Below are 21,393 nucleotides of genomic sequence, written 5' to 3' on the forward strand. Positions count from 1 at the left end.
GTACTTATTCCTAATTCTATGAATTTGCCAGTTATCATTGAAATTGCAAATGTAAAGATATTGTCAATCTTTGCGCATAATCAGTTCTTAATTCGCATAAATACCAACATTCATATCTCCGCTCTGCATTAAATACCTACAGATTTCTTTCTTATTTAATTCATTCATCTAAGCTGCATTAAATCCACAATAATTCACGATCGTATCTAAATGAAAGGACACTTAGAAATTTAGTTCCAAACACGCGGCAACACCACCCAGTGTTCCGCTGTCTTCTCATAAATCAGACTACATTATAATTTATGGTCGGGAGCTAGGACGCGGACGCGCAATTAGCTGCCTTAACGAACGCTCTAAATAAATATCATTTCTTGATTAATATCACGTCGTGATAAATATGTTGATATTATTCAAAACGTGGCCAAGTTTCGCGGTCAGTCAAACAAAGTGAGGCTTATTAAGCACCCCTTGTTTGTCATTGAGGAGGGCTGTGAATCCTTTACCTCTGTAAAAAAAGAGCACAATGAATATATTATGTCGTGTTTAGCATAGATACAAAAGTGTCTTGTTTTCCGTTATTTTTTCGGTAGCTCAGTGCAGTAACTAAGTAAAACAATTTGTATCTTTTCTAGATTCAAATGTATGTTATAGCTGCAGCCTGCAGTTATAGGCCTAGCTGATACCCACCTATATCAGCTAGGCCTATAACTGCAGTTGAAATAATGCTAAGTTGATTTTTAGTCAATAAAAAATTATTGTGATTATACATAACTATCAACTGTACCAACTCTATCTATACATATTTCGAAACTTGTCGTTATAATGATTTCCCCGACGTTCCAAGGAGTCCTTAACGAACCGCTGCATATGGGTCAAGAAAGTTTAATTAATAATAAGCAATGTTCATAGCGAAGTTTGTGCAGCGGTCTTGCAAATCGTATGTTAAATATATAAGCCCACTGCACTACAGCTAAGGTTCAAGTTGTCGAGATTTCTCAAGAGATTGCCAGGCTAATAGGAATACATTAAAAAGTCTGCCGAACCGTTGGAACGCATCCAGATTTCACGAAACTGATAACCTTCTTGAGTGAAGTTCAACTTACATATTTATATGTTAGATAGAATAGTAATGTATCAAGGCTTTTTATTTATTTTGAGATTGAGTTATGAATCAACTGAATGTATGTTGTAGTATTTTTAACCGACTTCAAAAAAAAGGAGGAGGTTATCAATTCGGCCGGTATGTTTTTTTTTTTTTTATGTATGTACACCGATTACTCCGTGGTTTCTGAACCGATTTACGTGATTCTTTTTTTGTTCGATGCGGGATGGTGTCAAATTGGTCCCATAAAAATTTTATTCGGATAGGCCCAGTAGTTTAATTATTTTATGAACATTTTTGTCTGTATTTGTAAATGTTGCAAGTGCAAGTTTGAAGTCGGTTGTTTTTAACGCAGTTATTGACTTGTATACTATAATTTTATGTGTTTTAACGTGTATAACACTGTAATAACGTTCACTAATCAAAGAAATTCGGTCGGCTCTGCTAAGACATTAATTATTATTAGCAAAATTTTCAATTTTTATCAATCATTATCCAAGTGGAGATAATCCAACAAACCGAAAATCAGCAGTTGTTGATGTATTATAGGTTCGTTATAGACTTCTTAATGATGACAAAATTCAAATCATTAAATCTATCGTACATAATTTACTAATATCGAAAGAACAGTTATAGTATACTCATATGGTCGTATCGTAAATTACCAACCGTACGGCAACCTTTTCATAAAATATATGACGTAGTTTTAGGAAAATGTGTTAGGTATATAAAAATAAAATACAATTTCCTTTAAAACAATTTTATTAGCAGAAATCATACAGTGTACAAAAAAACGTTTAAAGAAAATTCATTAAACCTCTAAAGAAAGTTTTTCTTCAGTAAATCAGAAATATACAAACAAGGTATTGAGCTAGCATTTCTACCGATATTTTCTTATTCAGTAAAAACAATTAAAAATATTTTTCTATAATTTTTCATAACAGCTCAAAGTTGACGTAGCATTATTGACGATCCGTATCCTTAAAAAATCGGTTTTGCCACCTACATACATATAAAAAAACAAATAATTCTTTTCAAGTAGGGTATCTTTCTGAAATACTATATAGACAGTACAAACATACATACAGTACATATTTAAAATTAATCTATTGGTTAGAAGTAGCAACTTTTTTGTTGTATCGATAAATTAGAAATTATAGAGTCATGTGACAAGGTAACGATTTAATTGAACAGAGAATTCATTCAAAAAATATTAAAACTATATTTATCGGTCTTACTAATAAAATGTAACCCATTCGCTTTGCAATGGATTAGTTATTGCAATAACCTGTCTTGTTTTTATGATTGACGTTTCATGTGAGCAAGAGCAGGACAAAGCTATTGTAGAAAATGGTAGAAATTTATCCATTGTTTAACTTTTTATTAGTAAGGCCGTATATTATTAATGGATTAAGGAAAAAACCTTTAGAAAGTTCTCATGATTTTATATCCAAAACTTCATCACTTTAATAAAACTATGAAACTATAGTAATAATATTCTTAAATTCAATCGGCGATATATTAATGTTATTATTTGTTTTCAGGTCTTCAGAGATATGTTAGATCAACTATAACTGTACATCTAGGGGGCGTTCAACTTTAGAAATGAACGAAATGAAATGAAATGATTTATTTTGCAAGAAATGTGGTAGATTTACAGATGTTGCATAATTCATTGTTCAGCACAAATCGCCAATTGATTGGCGTACAACTACATACAAAGAAAAATGACATCTCAAAGTTTTATAAAAAACATCGGTACAAATGCGAGCTTAAAAACAATTTAATACAAAACGCGGCAATTTTCGAATGTAATCTTTATTCGTATACATATGTTTTTAAGAAATAAAAATTCATATACATAGTTTTTACATTCGTATTTGACTAAAACTACAATTTCGTGCTGAAGATTATGACAATCTCGGTAAAATAAACGCAACATTAACTGTACATTAAAATACAGAACTTACAATTATCGAAATATAAAAATATATGTAATACATACATCGTTTATACAGAAACAAAAAATATATATACAGTGGTGGACGTTTAATTAGAAACACGTAACAGGATGAAGTAGTGATCAAATTTATTTACTTTTGTGTATTAACGTATTAGTGATTAAGCATTATTTCATATGTAATAGAACACCCGTTAATCTAGTTTTATAATAAATTGCTTATTTTTAATCAAACGTTAGCTTAAATTAATAAAATTAAACAACTTTAAGTGAAACCTGATTTCCAAGCATTTTCAGTCTGGACAACAAATTAGAAACAGCATGCTTCGAGTGTTCCAAAGTCAAAACCTGTTGAAATGCCGACAGTATTTTTTTCTTCTACAAATATTTGCACCGTTTTTTAAACATTCCGTATAAAAGTTTCTGAAAATTAATTTGCTTTGCAGTATAAATGGGTAAAAGTAACAATTGTGACCCATCAACAAGAAAAATAATTTTAAGTTTACATTTTGACAAAAACTGGAGTTACAGGAAAGAATAAAATCATTTAGAGTGTTTGATAAAAAGATATTCAATGCTACAGTTTATTTAAAAGAGCATGGTACTTCTGATTAAGTGCCTAAAAAAGCTCGACCATGAAAAACCACTGCTCGCGAGCATAAGCAAATAATTATTTTCTCAAAGATGGATCCATTTAAAGGTTCCAATTCTATTAGAAAATATGTTTTTGCAAACGTGTTAAAATCTCATACAATCTAAGGCACGACGTTGTAAAGCCGTTGTTGTCTATAAAGATTATAACAGTCTAAAAACAACCCCATACATGCCCATACTATAATGTTTCCTCCACCATGCTTAACTGTTTATTTATTATCTAAGGCCTGGTTAACTTAACGACGCGTGTCGACCTTTGCCATCAAAATTGATTAAATTAATTTTAGTTTCATCCCAAAATAAAACTTTTTCACTGGCGTACTGTCCACTAGCATTATTTCTAAGTAAATGAAACACGTTGTTCCCTTCCTTGTAAGAAGCTGTACTTTCCTGGCGTCTCTCCAAAAAATTTTGCCTCAAATTACCGCCTGCGAACCGATCTCATCGACACATTGCGAGGTTCATCTTCGGAAAAAACTAATTGTATAATAGAATTTGAACTTTTAAATGGATCCATCTTTGCCAAAAGAATCATTTGCCTATCCTCGCGTGCAGTGGTTTTTCGTGATAGAGCTTTTCTAGGCACTTTTTCGGAAGTACCATGCTCTTTTAAATAAACTATAGCATTGAATATATTTTTATCGAACACTCTAAATGATTTGCAATTTTCCTGTAACTCTAGTTTTTGTCAAAATGTAAACTTAAAATTATTTTTCTTGTTGATTGGTCACAAATCATACTTTTAACCATTTATACTGTAAAGCAAATTAATTTTCAGAAACTTTTAGATAGAATGTTTAAAAAACGGTGAAAATATTTGTAGAAGAAAGAATATTGGCGGCATTTCAACAGGTTTTGACTTTGGATCACGCGAAGCATGCTGTTTCTAATTTGTTGTCCAGACTGAAAATACTCGGAAATCAGGTTTCACTTAAAGTTGTTTAATTTTATTAATTTAAGCTAATGTTTGATTAAAATTAAGCATTGTCTTATAAAACTAGATAAACGGGTGTTCTATTACATACGAAATAATACTTAATCTTTAATACGTTCATACGTAAATGTTAAATGAATTTGATGACTACTTCATCGTGTTACGAGTTTCTAATTAAACGTCCACCACTGTATGTATAAGCAAATAAAATGTATCAGTTTATTGCTATCTCGCTCTGTCGCAATAAAATATCAATAAGAGTGAGCGAGAGATCGATACCTATAATAAAGTGACTTGGCAACATATGAAAGCATTTTATAAAAACATGGACTGTATTTTTATAGTCATACTAATTCATTTGTCTTATTTTAATAACAATTTCTCCAATTAATTCTAGATGGCAGAACTTTAAGAATTTTAGAGTTAGTATACAACAACCTAGGCGCTACAGTAGTGAATTTCATGCAATTCTGTATATGTCAATATTTATAATTATTTTTATCCAGCTTTTAGCTCATTTTAACCATTTTTTATTACTTTCCAGTGCCTATATAAAGCTGAAGAAAATAATGCAAGAAATTAAATTTAATTGCTCATTTCATCTATATAAAATAATCTAAAATCAAAGGCTGGATGGATGCTTATTGCTTATTTCATACTTCTTTTCTTAATCAGACCAAAAATAACAAACTTTTTAATAGAACATTCCGGAAAAGGCGAACCACGCAAAAATTATTCGTAAATGCTCAAACATCGTCCAGACATATACAGAATCGTTGGTCTTAAAATTAAAGCTATTTTATAGGAAATATCTATATCACATAAGTGTATGAGGCTTTGGAAATTAATATACATTATTTATCAATAAACAATGTACATTAATTTCAAATTGATTTTAACAGCTTTAGACTTTTTTGAATATTTATACGATAAAATTGTTAGAGGATAAATGCGTTAAGACAGTTCGATTCAAATTTTAAAATTCATAATAGCAGACCATAAGGGAATTCCTCATTTATTTTGATATTAAAAATATCCATAAAACAACTCATTTAGTTTAAACCGCCAATATCGCTTCTATAATTGCGAATAAACAAGTAAATATTCCATATCTCCTATCCTATTCTTTTTTCATTCACAAGAGTGAGACACATAGTCATAAGATTAACAAGATACGATAGTTGGTATAAAAAAAATTAATACATTTTCGTTTTAATCGACGTTCGAAGACCTATACTTATCAGAATATTCGTGTCAAATTTTCCGAGTTTTGTTCGTCTCTATTATGTAATTCAGCGAGTCATTTATATTTATAATTTGAAATTAAAGCGGTATATATTCCCTCAGCTGCTGTAATGTATCTTTGTCCGTCGACTGCAACAGTCTCTCGAATGTCTCCGCACCAATTTGATTCTTCAACGTTTGAAGCTGGAAAACATGTATTAAAATTACTAAAAGAAACTTCCATACACGACAATTATTTAAAAACAAAAGTGCTCTAAACAAAAATTCTGTAAGAATTGAGTACCTTCTAACAAAGTATTGTTAGCAACGTCGTATAAAAGTGAATCCCTTTTTCCTGTAAAGTCGCATGTTGAATATTATGAAATATTTTTGAAGGCGATTCGTGAATTTGAAGTTATTCAAAGTAAATTGTGTACGTTTTGTACACTCATTCGATAGCATGTCATTTTTTTTCAATTTATATAAAATTTATAATATTTCTTGATTTTTTTTAAAGATACGTTGCGTATATAAAACGTTCTTAGAAGTTAAAAAATCAATCATTATTATAATTGAAATTTTAAAAAATCTAGAAAGAAAGTAAGTATATTATGTATTAGGATTAAATTGATATTATGTAGTACTTAGGACCAACAAGTTATTTTTTAAATATACCTACCTAGTTGTTTTTTTTATTTTTTATTATTAAATTCAACTGCCCAACATTCGACAAAGTACCAGGCGCGCATAACCAACCTGGTGGTGCGTCACCGCGCGCAGATCCAACGCGTGGGCCGGGTGCGCAGCGGCCAGGCGGCGGCGCCTCGCCTCGTGCGGCGTGCTGCGCGCCGCCGCGCCCTCGCCGTCCGCGCCCTCGCCCGCGCCCCACCGCGCTGCGGCGCCGCGCCCTTCCAGGGGCGACGCGGGCCGCGACCCGGGCGGGGCTACTAGCCCGCTGGAAAGTAGACTTTATTGTAATATTACTATATGAATAATAAAATGCATAATATTACGGCTACAAGTACTAGTAACTTGTAGCCGTAATATTATGCATTTTTAGATGCGCGAGCCACTAGATCACCTGAAAGGAGATGAAAAGTTCATGTTGTTTAATTATAGGTTCAGATAAAATTATGTTATTCATATATTTGTTACATTTTATTTGTCAAAAAAAAAGCAACAACATCCTTCTGAGTTCTGATCCGGAATAACTGTCTGTTTTTCTTCTATATCTATGAACCACTAATATCGAAATTTATTGTTCTATTTTTTACTTAATTACATCTTTTATCATAGGATTATGTTTCATATATCGAAACCTATCGGTCCCCGAATAAAAAAAACAAACTTACTCAACATAAGAGCCTCCGTCTTCCAATTTCATGACGTCATTCAAAACTTCAGTCAAATTGAGAAGTATCGCGGGGAACCTCTGAAGGACAGTCGCATTTTGCGTTGTTAATAACGCTGCTAGACCTAAACCTGAAATATATAAAACAATATATTATTATTAAAATACTTGTCAGTCTCCAGCATATTTCACACAGAAGTCTTTCCGCAAATTGGTCTCAAACTAATTACTGAAACTAATTAAATATCTATATAAATAATAATATTCGGTCATAAAATTTTCGCTCATTGTATCAAAAAAAACACCAGTAATTTTTTAATCTGTATTAAATGAAAATCTCCAAAAAACTCACCAACCACCTTCCACCTTTCAACCTGGGTCACAAAGTTCATCTTTTCCGTCCAAACATGCAACAGTTTATTCAGCACTTTAACCGGATCCGACTCATACTCCGGTAGATTCTTTGCAGCGTCTTGTATAGCTTTGTAGAAGAGATCAGAGGATAGAAGGATAACTCGCGATAGAAGGCATAGTTGGACAGAGAATACCATTGGTAAATCGTCGCCTTCTAGGAGACAGCTGGAAAAATTTTGTAACATTAGAAATGTATAATCGTATGTGAAACAAAATTCTATTGCATATTTTATCATTAACCCATTGAGCCCCAAGCGGCCCGATCGGTCCCAGACATAGATTTTCTATTGTGTCTGTGGTTCCGGGGCTTGAGTTATTAAAAACAATTAGCTACACAATCCAATACAAAGCTTAAAACACAAAAGTGAAAGAAACAAAATTAACGTATTATGGTGTATTGACAAAACATTACAAAAGCGAAAAAATTTTAACAGCAGAAGCAACCAAAGCCTATCGAAAAAAAATCAACCCTATTCGGCTGAATTGAAATCGGATGTAAAAAGCATATTTTTTGTCACTTATCATATCTAAGGAACAAGAGTAATTACGCATTATTTTTACGCAGGAGTGAGTGAAAGATAGTTTAAAGTAAGAATTTCTTAATATTAAAATAACAGCAGTGAAATATTTTTACTATCGCGCGTGCAATACATTTTTAATACCTAATTTGAAATTTCATTAAATTATTTTCGTATACAATTAGCACTATCATTCATATAATTCATTAAAACTCACTGTATAACCCGCTTCAATATCGGCCATATCACCTCCACGCCCAAGAACGGATTCCTTTCCGGGTATGTAACACTAATACATATTTCCGCCATCTTTAACACCGTTATTACGCCCTCAGTACGCATGTCACTCAACATATCATCGAGTAAAGCCATACATTTTGCGCCTTCACAGGAGAAAAATTCTTCGGGACAGAGTAAGGCGTACGCTTGCATTATATATACGACTATGCGAAGGTGCTCCGTTGATGTTTCTGGAAGGATATTTGAGTTTAGAAGGAGAAGTAATAGAAATTAAACTAAGAGTAGAATTAAGTGTTCATTTGTGTTATTTTTGTTTTTGATGTGAGATGGAGGTATAGCAACATTATTGTTTTATTTATATCTGCAAACACCAAATATTGACAAAATAGTTTTAAATAATTCTTAGGAAATTTGTATTTTTTTTCCAAGATCCAAGCAAACATAATTGACAACATTTCATTTTTTATAAGGCCATGAAAGAAAAAAACCGTTTCTTTATTTTGCTCTTGCGATTACAGAAAAAAAATTATTTCATTTTTTTATCGCATATTTTAAGAGAAATTAAATAAAAACGATAAATGTGACGATGACGTCATACATACGGAGGAATAAAAATTAGCCTTAGCCTAATTTAAAAAAAAGTTAAAAAAAAAACTATCACTGACGTTTACAGGGTATGGCATGTGTCAAATTTCATATTAATGTCATTTTTGTGAATTATTCATGTCAACAAACTTTTAAATCGTGTTATTGTGTTTTGGTTTTCTAATTTAATCTCATTAGCGCGATGTTTGTTTGATTGGAGTTGGACCAATTCATTTATATTATACAAATAGTGCCTATAGTGTTCATAATTTTCTTGAAATAAAAAACTTTGTTTACTTACTAAAAGTTGTATTTATTTAACACTTTCCAACGTTTTTGGGATAGTATATTTGTTTCCCAGAAATTTTCAGCACCCCTTAACAAATCCTGCATAAAGTCATCATCATCAGCACTTGTGAATAAGATTCTTTTGTTTAAAATTTGGATCAGCAAATAACAAATTACAATATTTACAAAGCTTGACGAATCAAAGTGACAAATGTGCCAAAATATCAACTGTCAAGTTTTTTTTTTTAATTTAAACTAGGTATGTGGCAAAGGAAAAAATGTATTCCTCCGTATGTATGACGTCATTTGGCGCTTACGACATTTTAGAATGAGATGATTTTAAAACTCAACAAAAATATGAATGAAAACTTCGATATTTAGAAAAATCAAAAAATACGTGTATCATAATTTTTGATCTAGTTTTCATTAAAATAAAAAAATAAGTAGCTTAAAATTTTGAAATGTTGTCAATTCCCAAATTTTATTTTATTAATTACAATTCAAAATCAAAATTAAGCCAGCCAGCCACAGCTCGAGCGCGTCCTCCAGCAGGTACACGTGCGATATACAGGGTGTAATCGTTAAGTGTGCACAAGCGATTTTTCCGTAAGTATTACAGTTCCGTAAATCCCTGGGAAATGTCTAGAAAATATCCGGAAAATGCGTGGAAATTTCCGGAAAAACTGTGGAAAATGCCTGGAAAATCCCTGGAAAATGCCTGGAAAATATCCGGAGAATGCGTGAAAATGTCCGGAAAATGCGTGAAAATGTCCGGAAAATATCCGGAAAATGCCTGAGAAATATCCGGAAAATGTGTGGGGAATGCGTGGAAAATCTCCGGAAAATGCCAGGGAAATGTCCGAAAAATGTCTGGGAAACATCCGGAAAATGCGTGGAAATTTTCGGAAAAACTGGAAAATGCCTGGAAAATCCCTGGAAAATATCCGGAAATGCGTGAAATGTCCGGAAAATGCGTGAAAACGTCCGGAAAATATCCGGAAAATGCCCGGAAAATGCCTGAGAAATGTCCGGAAAATGGCTGGGAAATGCGTGGAAAATCCCCGGAAAATGCCTGGAAAATATCCGGAGAATGCGTGAAATGTCCGGAAAATATCCGGAAAATGCGTGAAAATGTCCGGAAAATATCCGGAAAATGCCTGGAAAATGCCTGAGAAATATCCGGAAAATGTGTGGGAAATGCGTGGAAAATCTCCGGAAAATGTCCGGAAAATGTCTGGGAAACATCCGGAAAATGCGTGGAAATTTTCGGAAAAAATCCGGAAAATGCGTGAAAATGTCCGGAAAATTCGTGAAAATGTCCGGAAAATATCCGGAAAATGCGTGAAAATGTCCGGAAAAGGCATGGAAAATACCTGGAAAATCCCTGGGTAATGCCTGGAAAATATCTGGAAAATATCCGGAAAATGCGTGAAAATGTCCGAAAAAAGCGTGGAAAATACCCGGAAAATGCTCGGAAAATCCCCGGAAAATATCCGGAAAATGCGTGAAAATGTCCGGAAAAGGCGTGGAGATTTGATTGGTCGACTAACCTTTATTAGCCAATCAGAACGCTCAGCGAGTAAACCAACCCTATTTTGGCATGATAAAATGGCAAAAAATTACAAAATGGGCTCCATTTTAAGTAATTTTTGAGCCATTCAAAATAGGGCTAGATTACCCTTTTGGGGCTAAAAACTTAAAACACGGGTTGAATTCCAAAAAAGGGCTAGATTTAGCCCGGAAAGGTCTAAGGTGGCAACACAGGGCTCGCGGGTGTCAAAAGTCACAAATTTGCGATCGAAAATTTGGTTAAAATGCTAAATTGTATATTGGCACAAAAACTATACTTAATTTCAAGAAAATTTCACTGGTTTTGTGCAATCTTTGATTTAAATTTAAAATTAATAAAGGTTTTTTGATTTTGTGTTGTGCATATTTTAGGCATATCAGTCGTTTTTAGTGCATATTTCGGCCTTTTTTAGTGCATATTTGCATGCATATTTTGGCATTTTGTTAGTGCATATAATCCGATGTCTAGATATCAGTTTAAAGTTTTTTGTTATCTGTAATACTTACGGAAAAATCGCCTGTGCACACTTAACGATTACACCCTGTATATATCTTAATATATATAAATCTCGTGTCACAATGTTTGTCCTCAATGGACTCCTAAACCACTTAACCGATTATAATAAAATTCGCACACCATGTGCAGTTCGATAAAACTTGAGAGATAGGATAGTTTAAACATGTAGGTACCACGGGCGAAGCCGGGGCGAACCGCTAGTATTATATAGATAATAATATAGTAAATAAACAAGTCTCACCCAGTATCGGGTGCAGGTTGGCGGCCAGGTCGAGCAGCGCGGGGTCGGGCGCGCGCGCCGCCTGCAGCACGGCCAGCCACAGCTCGAGCGCGTCCTCCAGCAGGTACACGTGCGCCGGCGAGCCCGCGCGCGTCGCCTCGCCCACCACGCACACCACCCAGCCGCGGATGCTGTCCGCGCACTCGCCCACCGCCTAAGAGACATGTTAAATAACTATATTAGCAATTTTCTCTGTTATTTTTGACGTGACAACGTCTTATAATTCGATAGCCGGCTGCACGCACGAAAAAACATGACTCATGCGGCGTTACCTCGCTCTGAGGCGTTCCATGTAAGGCTTGAAGTGCAAGCGAGACAAACAAACAAACAAACTCTTCAGCTTTATAATATTAGTATGGATATCACCGCTGACCTTCACGAGATGCACCACGGCGGCGAGCGCAGCGGCGCGCAGCATGTGGTGCGAGGCGGCGTGCTGCCACAGCTGCGGCAGGTACGCGAACAGCGCGCTGGCCCCGCCGCCGCTGCTCACGAGCGCGCCGCACCGCTCCATCACGTACGATATCACATGTAGGACGTGCATCTTCGTGTCGCACTCTTCAGATTCCACCTAGAAGAAATACATACACAATTTATTAACACACAAAATATGCAGGAAAACATAAACTATTCTAAGCAATTTTTGACGTGATAACGTTTTTAAAATCGTTTTAAACGGGTGACATGTTCAGAAACTTGTGTCACACCAAAACCTCACGAGCGCGATCGCAAGTATAACGAGAGAGAGACGGACCGATCACCCATCTCATCTCGAGCGCTGCCACCAATAAGACGTTATCACGTAAACATCTCGATCCTAAACCTACTTTACAAACAACCATTTTTGTTATTTTATTTTGTTCCATTCTACTAGGAGCACATAAACTACATGCAACTCGCATAGTACAAGACTTATACAGCCGTACAAATAAAAACTTGCTTATTCAAACCTTATGCAATGCATAGATATGATAAGAATAAATAAAGAATAAGGATGTCATAATTTCTTACAAATAAATTTGGAATAACATCGATGTAACTATGTTCACGCTATGCAATAGGCGCGAAGCGGCAACGTCGCAATTCATTCACAAAATTATGAAAAACATTGAAATTGTCTACGGTTAAGCCTTGGTGCTGTCATTCGCTGACGCTCGTTTGACTTCGTCGAATTTGTTGTGTGGCAGAATCCGTCCTCACTGGGATCGGGAGTTGCCATTTGAAAAAGAAGAAGAAGAAGAATTTGTTGTGAAGTTTCATCATACGATGTTCTGTTTATTTATTTTTTAAATATTTATTGGAAATAATTTAAATATAATTTGGAAAATCCAAAAGTGCACGCCTCATAATTTTTTTTTAATAAATATTTATTAATTATTATTTTTGTTTATTTAATAACAATTAAACCATATCGAATCAGACCCTGAAAAATGAAAGGGTTCTATTCCTGAGCATACTCAAGCGTAAGAGAAAAAAAAGACTCGATTAGTAAAGTATTTCGGTCGCTATCGTGTTAACAAGAAAAAGGATCCGCACATACAGACACACGGACGTCCAAGTCAGAACTTTTTTAAACTGTTTTTTAACTAGTTTAAATAACAAAAATGACATCAAAAATATCATGAACGTTAAAAATAGTGTTTTTTCTTAATATGTGTGTGTATGTAAAGACATTTTAAGTTTGAAAAATCAGATGTTTTGCGCGAAGTGACAGTAGTACCCACCTCAACGCTTCGCTTATGAGGCGTGCAATATCATTAAATATGCAAGCAAATGATAGATAACGCTATCCAATATCTGGAGAACAGAAGATAAACCCACCTTGAGATTAGGGCATGCAGAACCGGATCCGGTTCCAAGTTTTTGAAACCCGGTTCCAAATCGAGCTCAGAACCGGGTAGAACCGGGTTACCCGGTTCTTTTATAATACTTCGGAAAAAATACGAAATTAAACAAAAGTAACTGTAAAAGTACCTGATAGGCCTTTATTTTACGCGGCTTGTGTCTTATTTAATTAAATTAACAAAGAAACAAAATTTCAATACTTCTCTTTATTTATCAGTCTTATAAAAGTACCTTGGCCCTTAGTCAAACGTCAGTATCGCCGAGGAATAGAAATTGCTAACGCTAATTATTGACATAAGCTCATGATATTTTGGTAATGGTTCGGTCACACTACCAACGACGATGACGACCACGACCAATATTCAAATCTTGCCAAAATTTATTCAAAATAAAATATTTAAATCTCCCGTCATTACGGTAGGTACTCGGAAAAAAATTAATTCGAGGTCAATTAATAAAAAAATAGTTATTTTTGCGACTTTCGCCGAGACGGTAAGTTTATCATACAATCACCTGGAACCAAAATTGTACATCATAAAATTATCTATAAAAAAGGTTAAATACATTTTTTTCTAGGAGCTACCGTTTCTACGAAAAACCTATTTTTTTATCCATTGATCTCGAAAAAATTTTTTTAATTGTGTTTTGCACAATTTATTTAATTTCGACTGGATGAAAATTTTGTTCGTGGTCGTCGTCGTCGTTGGTAGTGTGACCGAATCCTTAGGCAAAACATCATACGCTTATGTCAATTTGTATCGATAGCGTATTCTATTCCTTAGCGTTTTGACGGTTGTCTCGGCGCTCTTGTTATCATAATATCACATAAAAACATGAAAAGTACCCAGCTGTAGGTTTTGAGTCCCTGCATGCGAATGTCGAAATTTTCGAAAATTTTCAGCATTTACGGCTGTATCTTTTGATGCGTTGGCTTTTGAGTTCGACTTTTTCACTTATAAGGGACCGAAGACTTGAGTATTCGATATAAATTTCAGCTTGATACCAAAAACAAAAACATGACTGGATCATTAAATATGAATCAGTAAAATTAACAGCTTTTCAAATTCACGAGAAATCTAATAAAAATATTTCTGTAGCCTAATTTTTGTCATTTTCGAAGCCTAATTTTTTTTGGTAATACAACCGTAGGAAACTTATAGCATCTAAGGTTAGACAACCAATCGGAGCCACGTTTGAGGCGTGGCACGAAAATTCGCGATGCACGTGAGTCTGACGTTGCCAGATCCAATAAATTTGTTAAAATAATGCAGCAAAATATAAATAATACTTTATATTTTAATATTTTGGTCGGAACCGGGAGAACCGGGTTTCATACTATGCAGACCCGGTTCTCAAGATCATCAAAAAACCCGGGTTTACCCGGGTTTTTCGGAACCGGGTAAACCCGGGTGCATGCCCTACTTGAGATAGAGAGTTGCCAAATAACTGGTACTCAAAACATACAACTCCAGGCTTAGAAGATTTATATATTATATTTTCAACGAAAGTGTATATTATTGTGATAAGTTTAGAAATAAGTTTTATGTATGTATGGTTTGGCACATGTTGTAAATAAATAAATCATTATAAATATCAAAAGGGTTTTTCATAATTTCGTATATTTTGACATTTCATACAAAATTTTCCATTTCAATAGGTACGTAATGAAATTATTAATTTGCTCAACTTTTTCTACTTCTCGTATTACTCTCAATATTGCTATTATCTCAAATTTAGATTGAAAATTGCTTCTAAAACTTGTAAAACACAGCACAATGTACTAAAAGATATGTTACAACTCGGTTATGTCAGACTTATACTAGGGTGGTAGCCGTAATAAGGACGGAATAGCATTAGTATGAATACTTATTACGAAGTTATACTAGGTTACATTTATTTCGTGTTTATTTGTATGATTTTTCCTTATTCTTAGTTTATTCTTTGCACAAAATGTTATAACTCGTTTATTTGTACGGCTGATAATATTTTAATTTAAACTGTCAATAATTTAAACACAAACCATAAAATCGTATCACACATACCAGGAGCTCATAAAGAGCAGCGAGTGCATGATGTGCGTACGGCGCGAACTGTTCCACTTTAAAGTTGAAGTCATCTATTGTGCTCCTTAGAGCTTCAGCAGCGGCCAGTTTTACCGCAGGGTCTTCGTCCGGTCGCGTGAGAGGTTCGAGTAAAGCCTCATATATTGCTGGCCGGAGAGACTGGGACGCTCGCACGCCACACCACTGACCTGCAATGTAACATAAATATTTATTATGCACATTATGAGATATATAAAAAGGACATTTTTACACAAAAAGTGACAATGGAAAATGTTTGTATGCGTGATACCTGTAAAAATCGGCATTTTTCTTAAGTAAATTTATACAACACTTGGTTAGTTGACAGTTTATATTATTTACCTATGAGCTGGCATACTCTTCTTCTAATAATTCTGTAATTGTTATCCTTAATTTTTAACTCTTGGCTTAACACATTGGTGAACCATTCATCAAAATCCACCTGAAAAAGAAATAATAATAAACAAGGAGATTTTATCATAAGACTAAGAAAAAAAATTATTTTGTTTTGTATCATAACTTCCAAAGAAAATTTAGTTATATCCCACTTACATCATCATACAAATCGAAAGCTGCCAATCCCACCGCATTATAAATCGCATCTTTCTTCAATATATTCGGCAGATCGTCTGGAGACACGGGCGATTCTTGCAATGAAACTAACAACCGGACCAATTCGGGCGCAAGCAGAGATCGGTATTCGTGGAATAACTCCATGAACACTGCTTCTGTACACGGCTGTATGGGAAAAATAGAAAATATTTAGATTTTTTTGTTCTAAGATAATTATTTGGTTGTATGTTATTTATAACACCATTAACATTAATATTATAATTAAAGAGAATCACTGTGAAAACGAAGGGGTAAAAATTTTTTTGAAAATAAGAAATCACAAGATAAAAGGGAACTAACAAATATAAGATTGCAATAAATTTATCAGTATTCAATAGCAACTTAGAAACATTATTTCCGACAGCACAAAACCATGTTTATTAAAAATAGTAACGTTTACAAATAGCAACATTTATAAATTGACCTAAACTCAAAACTCAAAATCAAAAACTCACTCGTAAGCTATACTTCCACGACTCCCCCGCTTCATCAGTGGCGAAGCTTTCGGGCTCTGCGTCCCACAAGGCCAGGTCATCAGAACTCAATAGAAAGTAGTGAGTGACTAAATGTCTGCACATATGGCATACTGTGCTCTCTGTTAGCACTTCGCATTTTACCTGGTGCGCTTGTAGTGTCACTGCAATGAAAAAAATGTATGCGTGTACTAGAGTACACACGTAAGAAGTGAAACTTCTTTATGACCTTAAAAATGTCACGAGTATGGCGTAACTCAAAAATGTCACGCGTACGGCGTAACACACAAAATTCACGCGTACGGCGTAACGCAAAAATGTTACACTAAATTTTTGTCCAACCCCAATAAAGAAGTTTCACTTCAAAAGAGATAGCCGGTTATTATATAGCTGTCTTACCACAAAAAACTTTAGATAGGATTTATCATTAAGCCGCGCGTTCTCTTTAATCTGTTTTTTTTCACATAGACAACTATTAAAGTGACAGATCCCTGGTTTAAAGTTAGACTGTGTTTAAATTGTTTTGTGGTAATACCAAAGAAGTTTAGGAAAAGAGTAATAATTGTTATTGTATGAAGAAACATTTACATATAGCAAATTCGTGTGTGTAAGCCAAAAAAAGGATTGCCACTTGCCATTTTATATGATATTTATTTAGTTTTAGAGTTAAATGAAATAGACAGTATGACAATCTTGGCGAGTTTTACAAACTTACTTTCTTATTTTATTTGAAAAAAAAATGTTAAATAAAGCACCTGTCCCTAATATCTCTCTAATCTAATCTTTCAATATTATCTTCAAATTTTTTTGCATTTACATTTTATCCATAACACTCAATACCTAAAGATAATGTACGCAAAACTTACACGGCTCTTTCGGTTGATCCATTCCCTTCGGCAACTTAAATTCCAAACACTGCAAGATGCCCTTAACAATGTTCAAGCACTGTATAGTAAACCGTTCATATATCAACGACATGCCTTGTTCCGTGAAACAGTAATACAAGGCAAACTCTAAAGATGGCCGAATTAGAGGCACGTAAGAGAATGGATGGAAACATAATACACCTAGGGCGACTTTCGTAAGGTGTATTATGAACTTTTCGCATAGTTCCAGCGGATATATTCCGCGCCCTTTTAGGAGCTTTCCTGCAAATAAAATAAAAATTGCATCAACATTTGATTATATTTAGTTCAACTTTATTCATAAACAGTTAATTATATTCTACTTCCAGTTATAAGCTTTGAGAATAAAATATAATAACTTTTGACTAAACCACTTTTGACTACTTTTTTTCACAAACATATATAATAAATATATTTACACAATTAATTGAGTTAACGAGTATTCATTGAGTTTGTAAAGAAGAAAAAGATAATTTTCCAGTTTATTATCAAACGAAATTACTATCTTAGAACTTTTTAGAACAAGCAAAATATAATTACAGTAAATATTTATTATCAAAAATACTCACTGCACTCCAAGCTAGTCTTAGCCCTATCGAACACGACATTCAAAAATGCAATAGCGTCCTGACTCTCATGTGCCCTTCTAAAACCGAAAACTGTCAACTTTCTCAGCACACGCAAACAAAGAAGTGCTTTTTCCAAATGTTCAGTAATCAGTTCTGTAGCCGCACCCTCTTGAATGTGACGAAGGAATATTTCCGTGTTCTCATGCCATAAGTTCAATATGAAACCGTATACTGAGTTAGTTAATTCCTTAAAAAAAAATTGGTTGTTTGTAAAGTAGGTTTACGATCGAGATGTTTACGTGATAACGTCTTATTGGTGGCAGCGCTCGAGATGAGACGGGAGATCGGTCCGTCTCTCTCTCGTTATACCTGCGATCGCGCTCGTGAGGTTTTGGTGTGACACAAGTTTCTGAACATGTCACCCGACTAAAACGATTTTAAAAACGTTATCACGTTAAAATATAGAAGAACAGATGTTAATAATATTGAATAAACGTAAATATTTACATTTATAAAGAATCAAATAATGTAGATTTTAACCAAATTCTCTGATGAGTTAATTCCTTGATGAATGAAGTAAGAATTATAATCAAAGACATACTTGGAATGTCCTCCTATCGCCAATAAGTCGCTTAGAGGCTAGAGCTTTAACCACATGATGGAATATAAGTAAGGATCTGTGTTGAACCAATGGTTGTGGTGCTTTCAGTGCTCCAATCAAATCCGGGACTAAGTTCGGCCAATTTGTTGGACAATCAAACCTGTACAATAAATATTAAATAAGTAGGTATATACAAAAGTATGTATGTATAGGTTGCTTCAATTCTTTCTTTTTAATATTGTGTATGCTCTCAAATTTATTATAAAGACATTTGTGAACTTATACTTTTCTGACATAACTGAGAAATAGACAAAAATCTGTCCTTTACATTCTGTATTGTGTTTCACATTCTTTTCATAAGAAGGATAAGATATAAAAATCAATGGTGATAAACTATGTCGTATTATCCAATAAATATCCATGTAAAATTATAAATAGTTAGGTGGTAGCAAGACTACAACTGTCAAACCTACCTAGCAATTTTAGCAATAAGCACAGCCTGTTGAGTGGCAATCTGTGCAACTGGTTCGCTCAAAATACTCGACGTCAGCAATCCGCTACGAAGTTTCATTTTCTCCTCGTCAGTGATAGCATGAGGTGCGTTGCGACGCCAGTACCGATCGACGCCGTTTTTAAAGCACATTACCGCCAACCAACGGACATTTATATCGATGGAATGGTTTGATAGTACATTCTGGAAAAAAGAAACTCCTCTGTATTGTTAAATTTTAATATATAGATAATGAATTATATGCTCATAATTACATATCTTTTTGGAGAAATAAAACAAGTGTTTCGTTTATTATTAAAAGCACAATTAAAGAAAATATAAAAATTAATAAATGATTTTTTTTTTTATATGCCCATAAAATTTATTTGACACACACACATATTTGATTAATTACTACACATTCAAAGATGCACACAAACTGTATGAAACACAAAAAAATATTACCAGGAGCACAGAATAGAAGCCTGGTTCTATCTCCCATTCTTCCAATTTCTTCTCTGCAGGCTTGAGTACCTCTGGGTCCTGGCTGGTAGCCCGGTTCAGTGTATCCAACACCAATGCATAGATGTTTGGATCCATGTTTTCTTACCTGTTTATTAAAAAGTAGCTATTTTTTTACATGATAGGTAAAAATATTATTATATTAGTGTGATTTTAATCCGTCAGTCCTCGGATCACAGACACAATAGAAAATCTATTGTGTCTCGGCCCGATCGGGCCGCTCGGTGGTCAATGGGTTAATGTAATAAAATGTAAACAAATTTGTGTTCACAAGTATACATATAATTATTTAGTTTTGTGATAAACAAGTTATTATGAACACAAGTTTGGCAAAAGAATTTATTATATAGTGGAAAATTATGGATAGTCTGTAGGTCAAACAGTACATTTGCTTGTTCTCTAAGGTCAAACTAAATTTATTTTATGAGAATTTGTTACATTATAATTCTTGGAACTCAGAATGTTGTTTAGTATTTCATTGAAAATAAGTTGTTGCAAGTCACCCCTGGGTAACTAGTAAAATATTATAAGTATTGGTAAGCACATAACTTGAGAATGGCTGAAACAATATCATTCATTATTTTCTTTATAATATTTCTTGAAGTGTGATGATGGTTCTTATGGAGAGAAAATGTAAACATGTACCACGGGTAAAACCAGGTCAGACTGCTTGTTCATTATTAATAAATAATAATATTAAAAGTTAGTAGAAAATAGCTTGAAAATGTAATCAAGTGTTGGCTTTTTATACTATCTTCTATTTTTACAAAGTTAATATCATACACAAATTGCTAATGTTGATTGTGTAAAACTTCAAAATCTGCACCTACAAAACGTTATGTCATACCATAATTTAGTAATGGATAATTTACAAGTGCAGAAAAGAATAAGACAATTTTAAATGAATCCTTGAGTGAAACACAAATATTTGTTAAATGCAAAAACACAGCTTAATTATACATTGTTTAAATAAGATAATATTCTGCTATCTAAGCAAAGTATTCCACATACATATGCATAATATACATTTTACCTCTACATACGATGACGGTAATTACGATTTCTACTAAAAATTTACATTTTTACGTTACCTTAACAAATTTTAGCAGAATACCGGCACGAAATATTACAGTGCAACAACGTTTAAGTAGATGTATGTTTTTAAAGTTGTAATCAAACGATATAAAACATGATCAACAAGCTTATGAAAATCTACAAAAAATATTTAAATAGTTTATACTTACTTCCTATAGCAGAAAGTCAGGATATAACATAACCTATGGTTTAATGCGTATAAAGATATTATAGGGTTTTTACTCCATTTATAATCTTAATTCAGTAGTTATTGCTTCAAACTCTCACTAAACATACATGAATTATATATGTTTAAGAATTAAAGCAAGATTCATTGTAAAACATAAATGAATAATTCCAGTAACATCACCATAGTCAAAATTTTTACAAAATTTATGCAATTTTATTGGCATTTGGAAATTGGTATTTGACACCTTAACGTCAAGATGACGTTCTTTTGACATTTGGCATTTGCGTGAAACAGCGAGTATGAAAAAAAAATTTTAGATTACAGATAATATAAATCATCAAACAAGCTGTATTTAAAATTACTTCGATTAAAGTTGCTCATTTCTTTGCAATGCT

The 21,393-nt window shown here is 33.6% G+C and overlaps 1 protein-coding gene across 1 annotated transcript; it reads right to left on the reverse strand.

The window, feature by feature from the left end:
* Positions 1–5,267: 5,267 nt before the first annotated feature.
* Impbeta11 (importin beta11) lies at positions 5,268–21,214 on the reverse strand. Its single transcript, XM_090112950.1, has 17 exons — positions 20,979–21,214; positions 19,678–19,822; positions 19,196–19,416; positions 18,723–18,882; positions 18,122–18,368; positions 17,514–17,795; positions 16,630–16,811; positions 16,115–16,300; positions 15,905–16,004; positions 15,524–15,732; positions 12,010–12,207; positions 11,598–11,790; positions 8,375–8,627; positions 7,578–7,804; positions 7,227–7,356; positions 6,631–6,829; positions 5,268–6,078 (listed from the first exon to the last, which is right to left on the reverse strand). Exons 2-17 carry the CDS (start codon positions 19,810–19,812, stop codon positions 5,974–5,976), a joined length of 3,027 nt encoding a protein of 1,008 aa, XP_089969076.1. The 5' UTR covers positions 19,813–19,822; positions 20,979–21,214; the 3' UTR covers positions 5,268–5,973.
* Between the last annotated feature and the right edge of the window lie 179 nt (positions 21,215–21,393).

Source organism: Colias eurytheme, chromosome 19 (assembly GCF_061535395.1).
Source record: "Colias eurytheme isolate Ceu_HAF_F1 chromosome 19, ilColEury1 Martin Lab GWU primary, whole genome shotgun sequence".
Taxonomy (NCBI): domain Eukaryota; kingdom Metazoa; phylum Arthropoda; class Insecta; order Lepidoptera; family Pieridae; genus Colias; species Colias eurytheme.

Coding starts and splice junctions, on each gene's coding strand:
- Impbeta11 (XM_090112950.1), bottom strand. CDS start 19,812: ATGGATCCAAACATCTATGCATTGGTGTTGGATACACTGAACCGGGCT. Junction 15,733..15,904: donor AAGAGTATGCCAGCTCATAG/GTAAATAATATA, acceptor GTTACATTGCAG/GTCAGTGGTGTGGCGTGCGA. Junction 12,208..15,523: donor CTGCTCTTTATGAGCTCCTG/GTATGTGTGATA, acceptor TATTTCTTCTAG/GTGGAATCTGAAGAGTGCGA.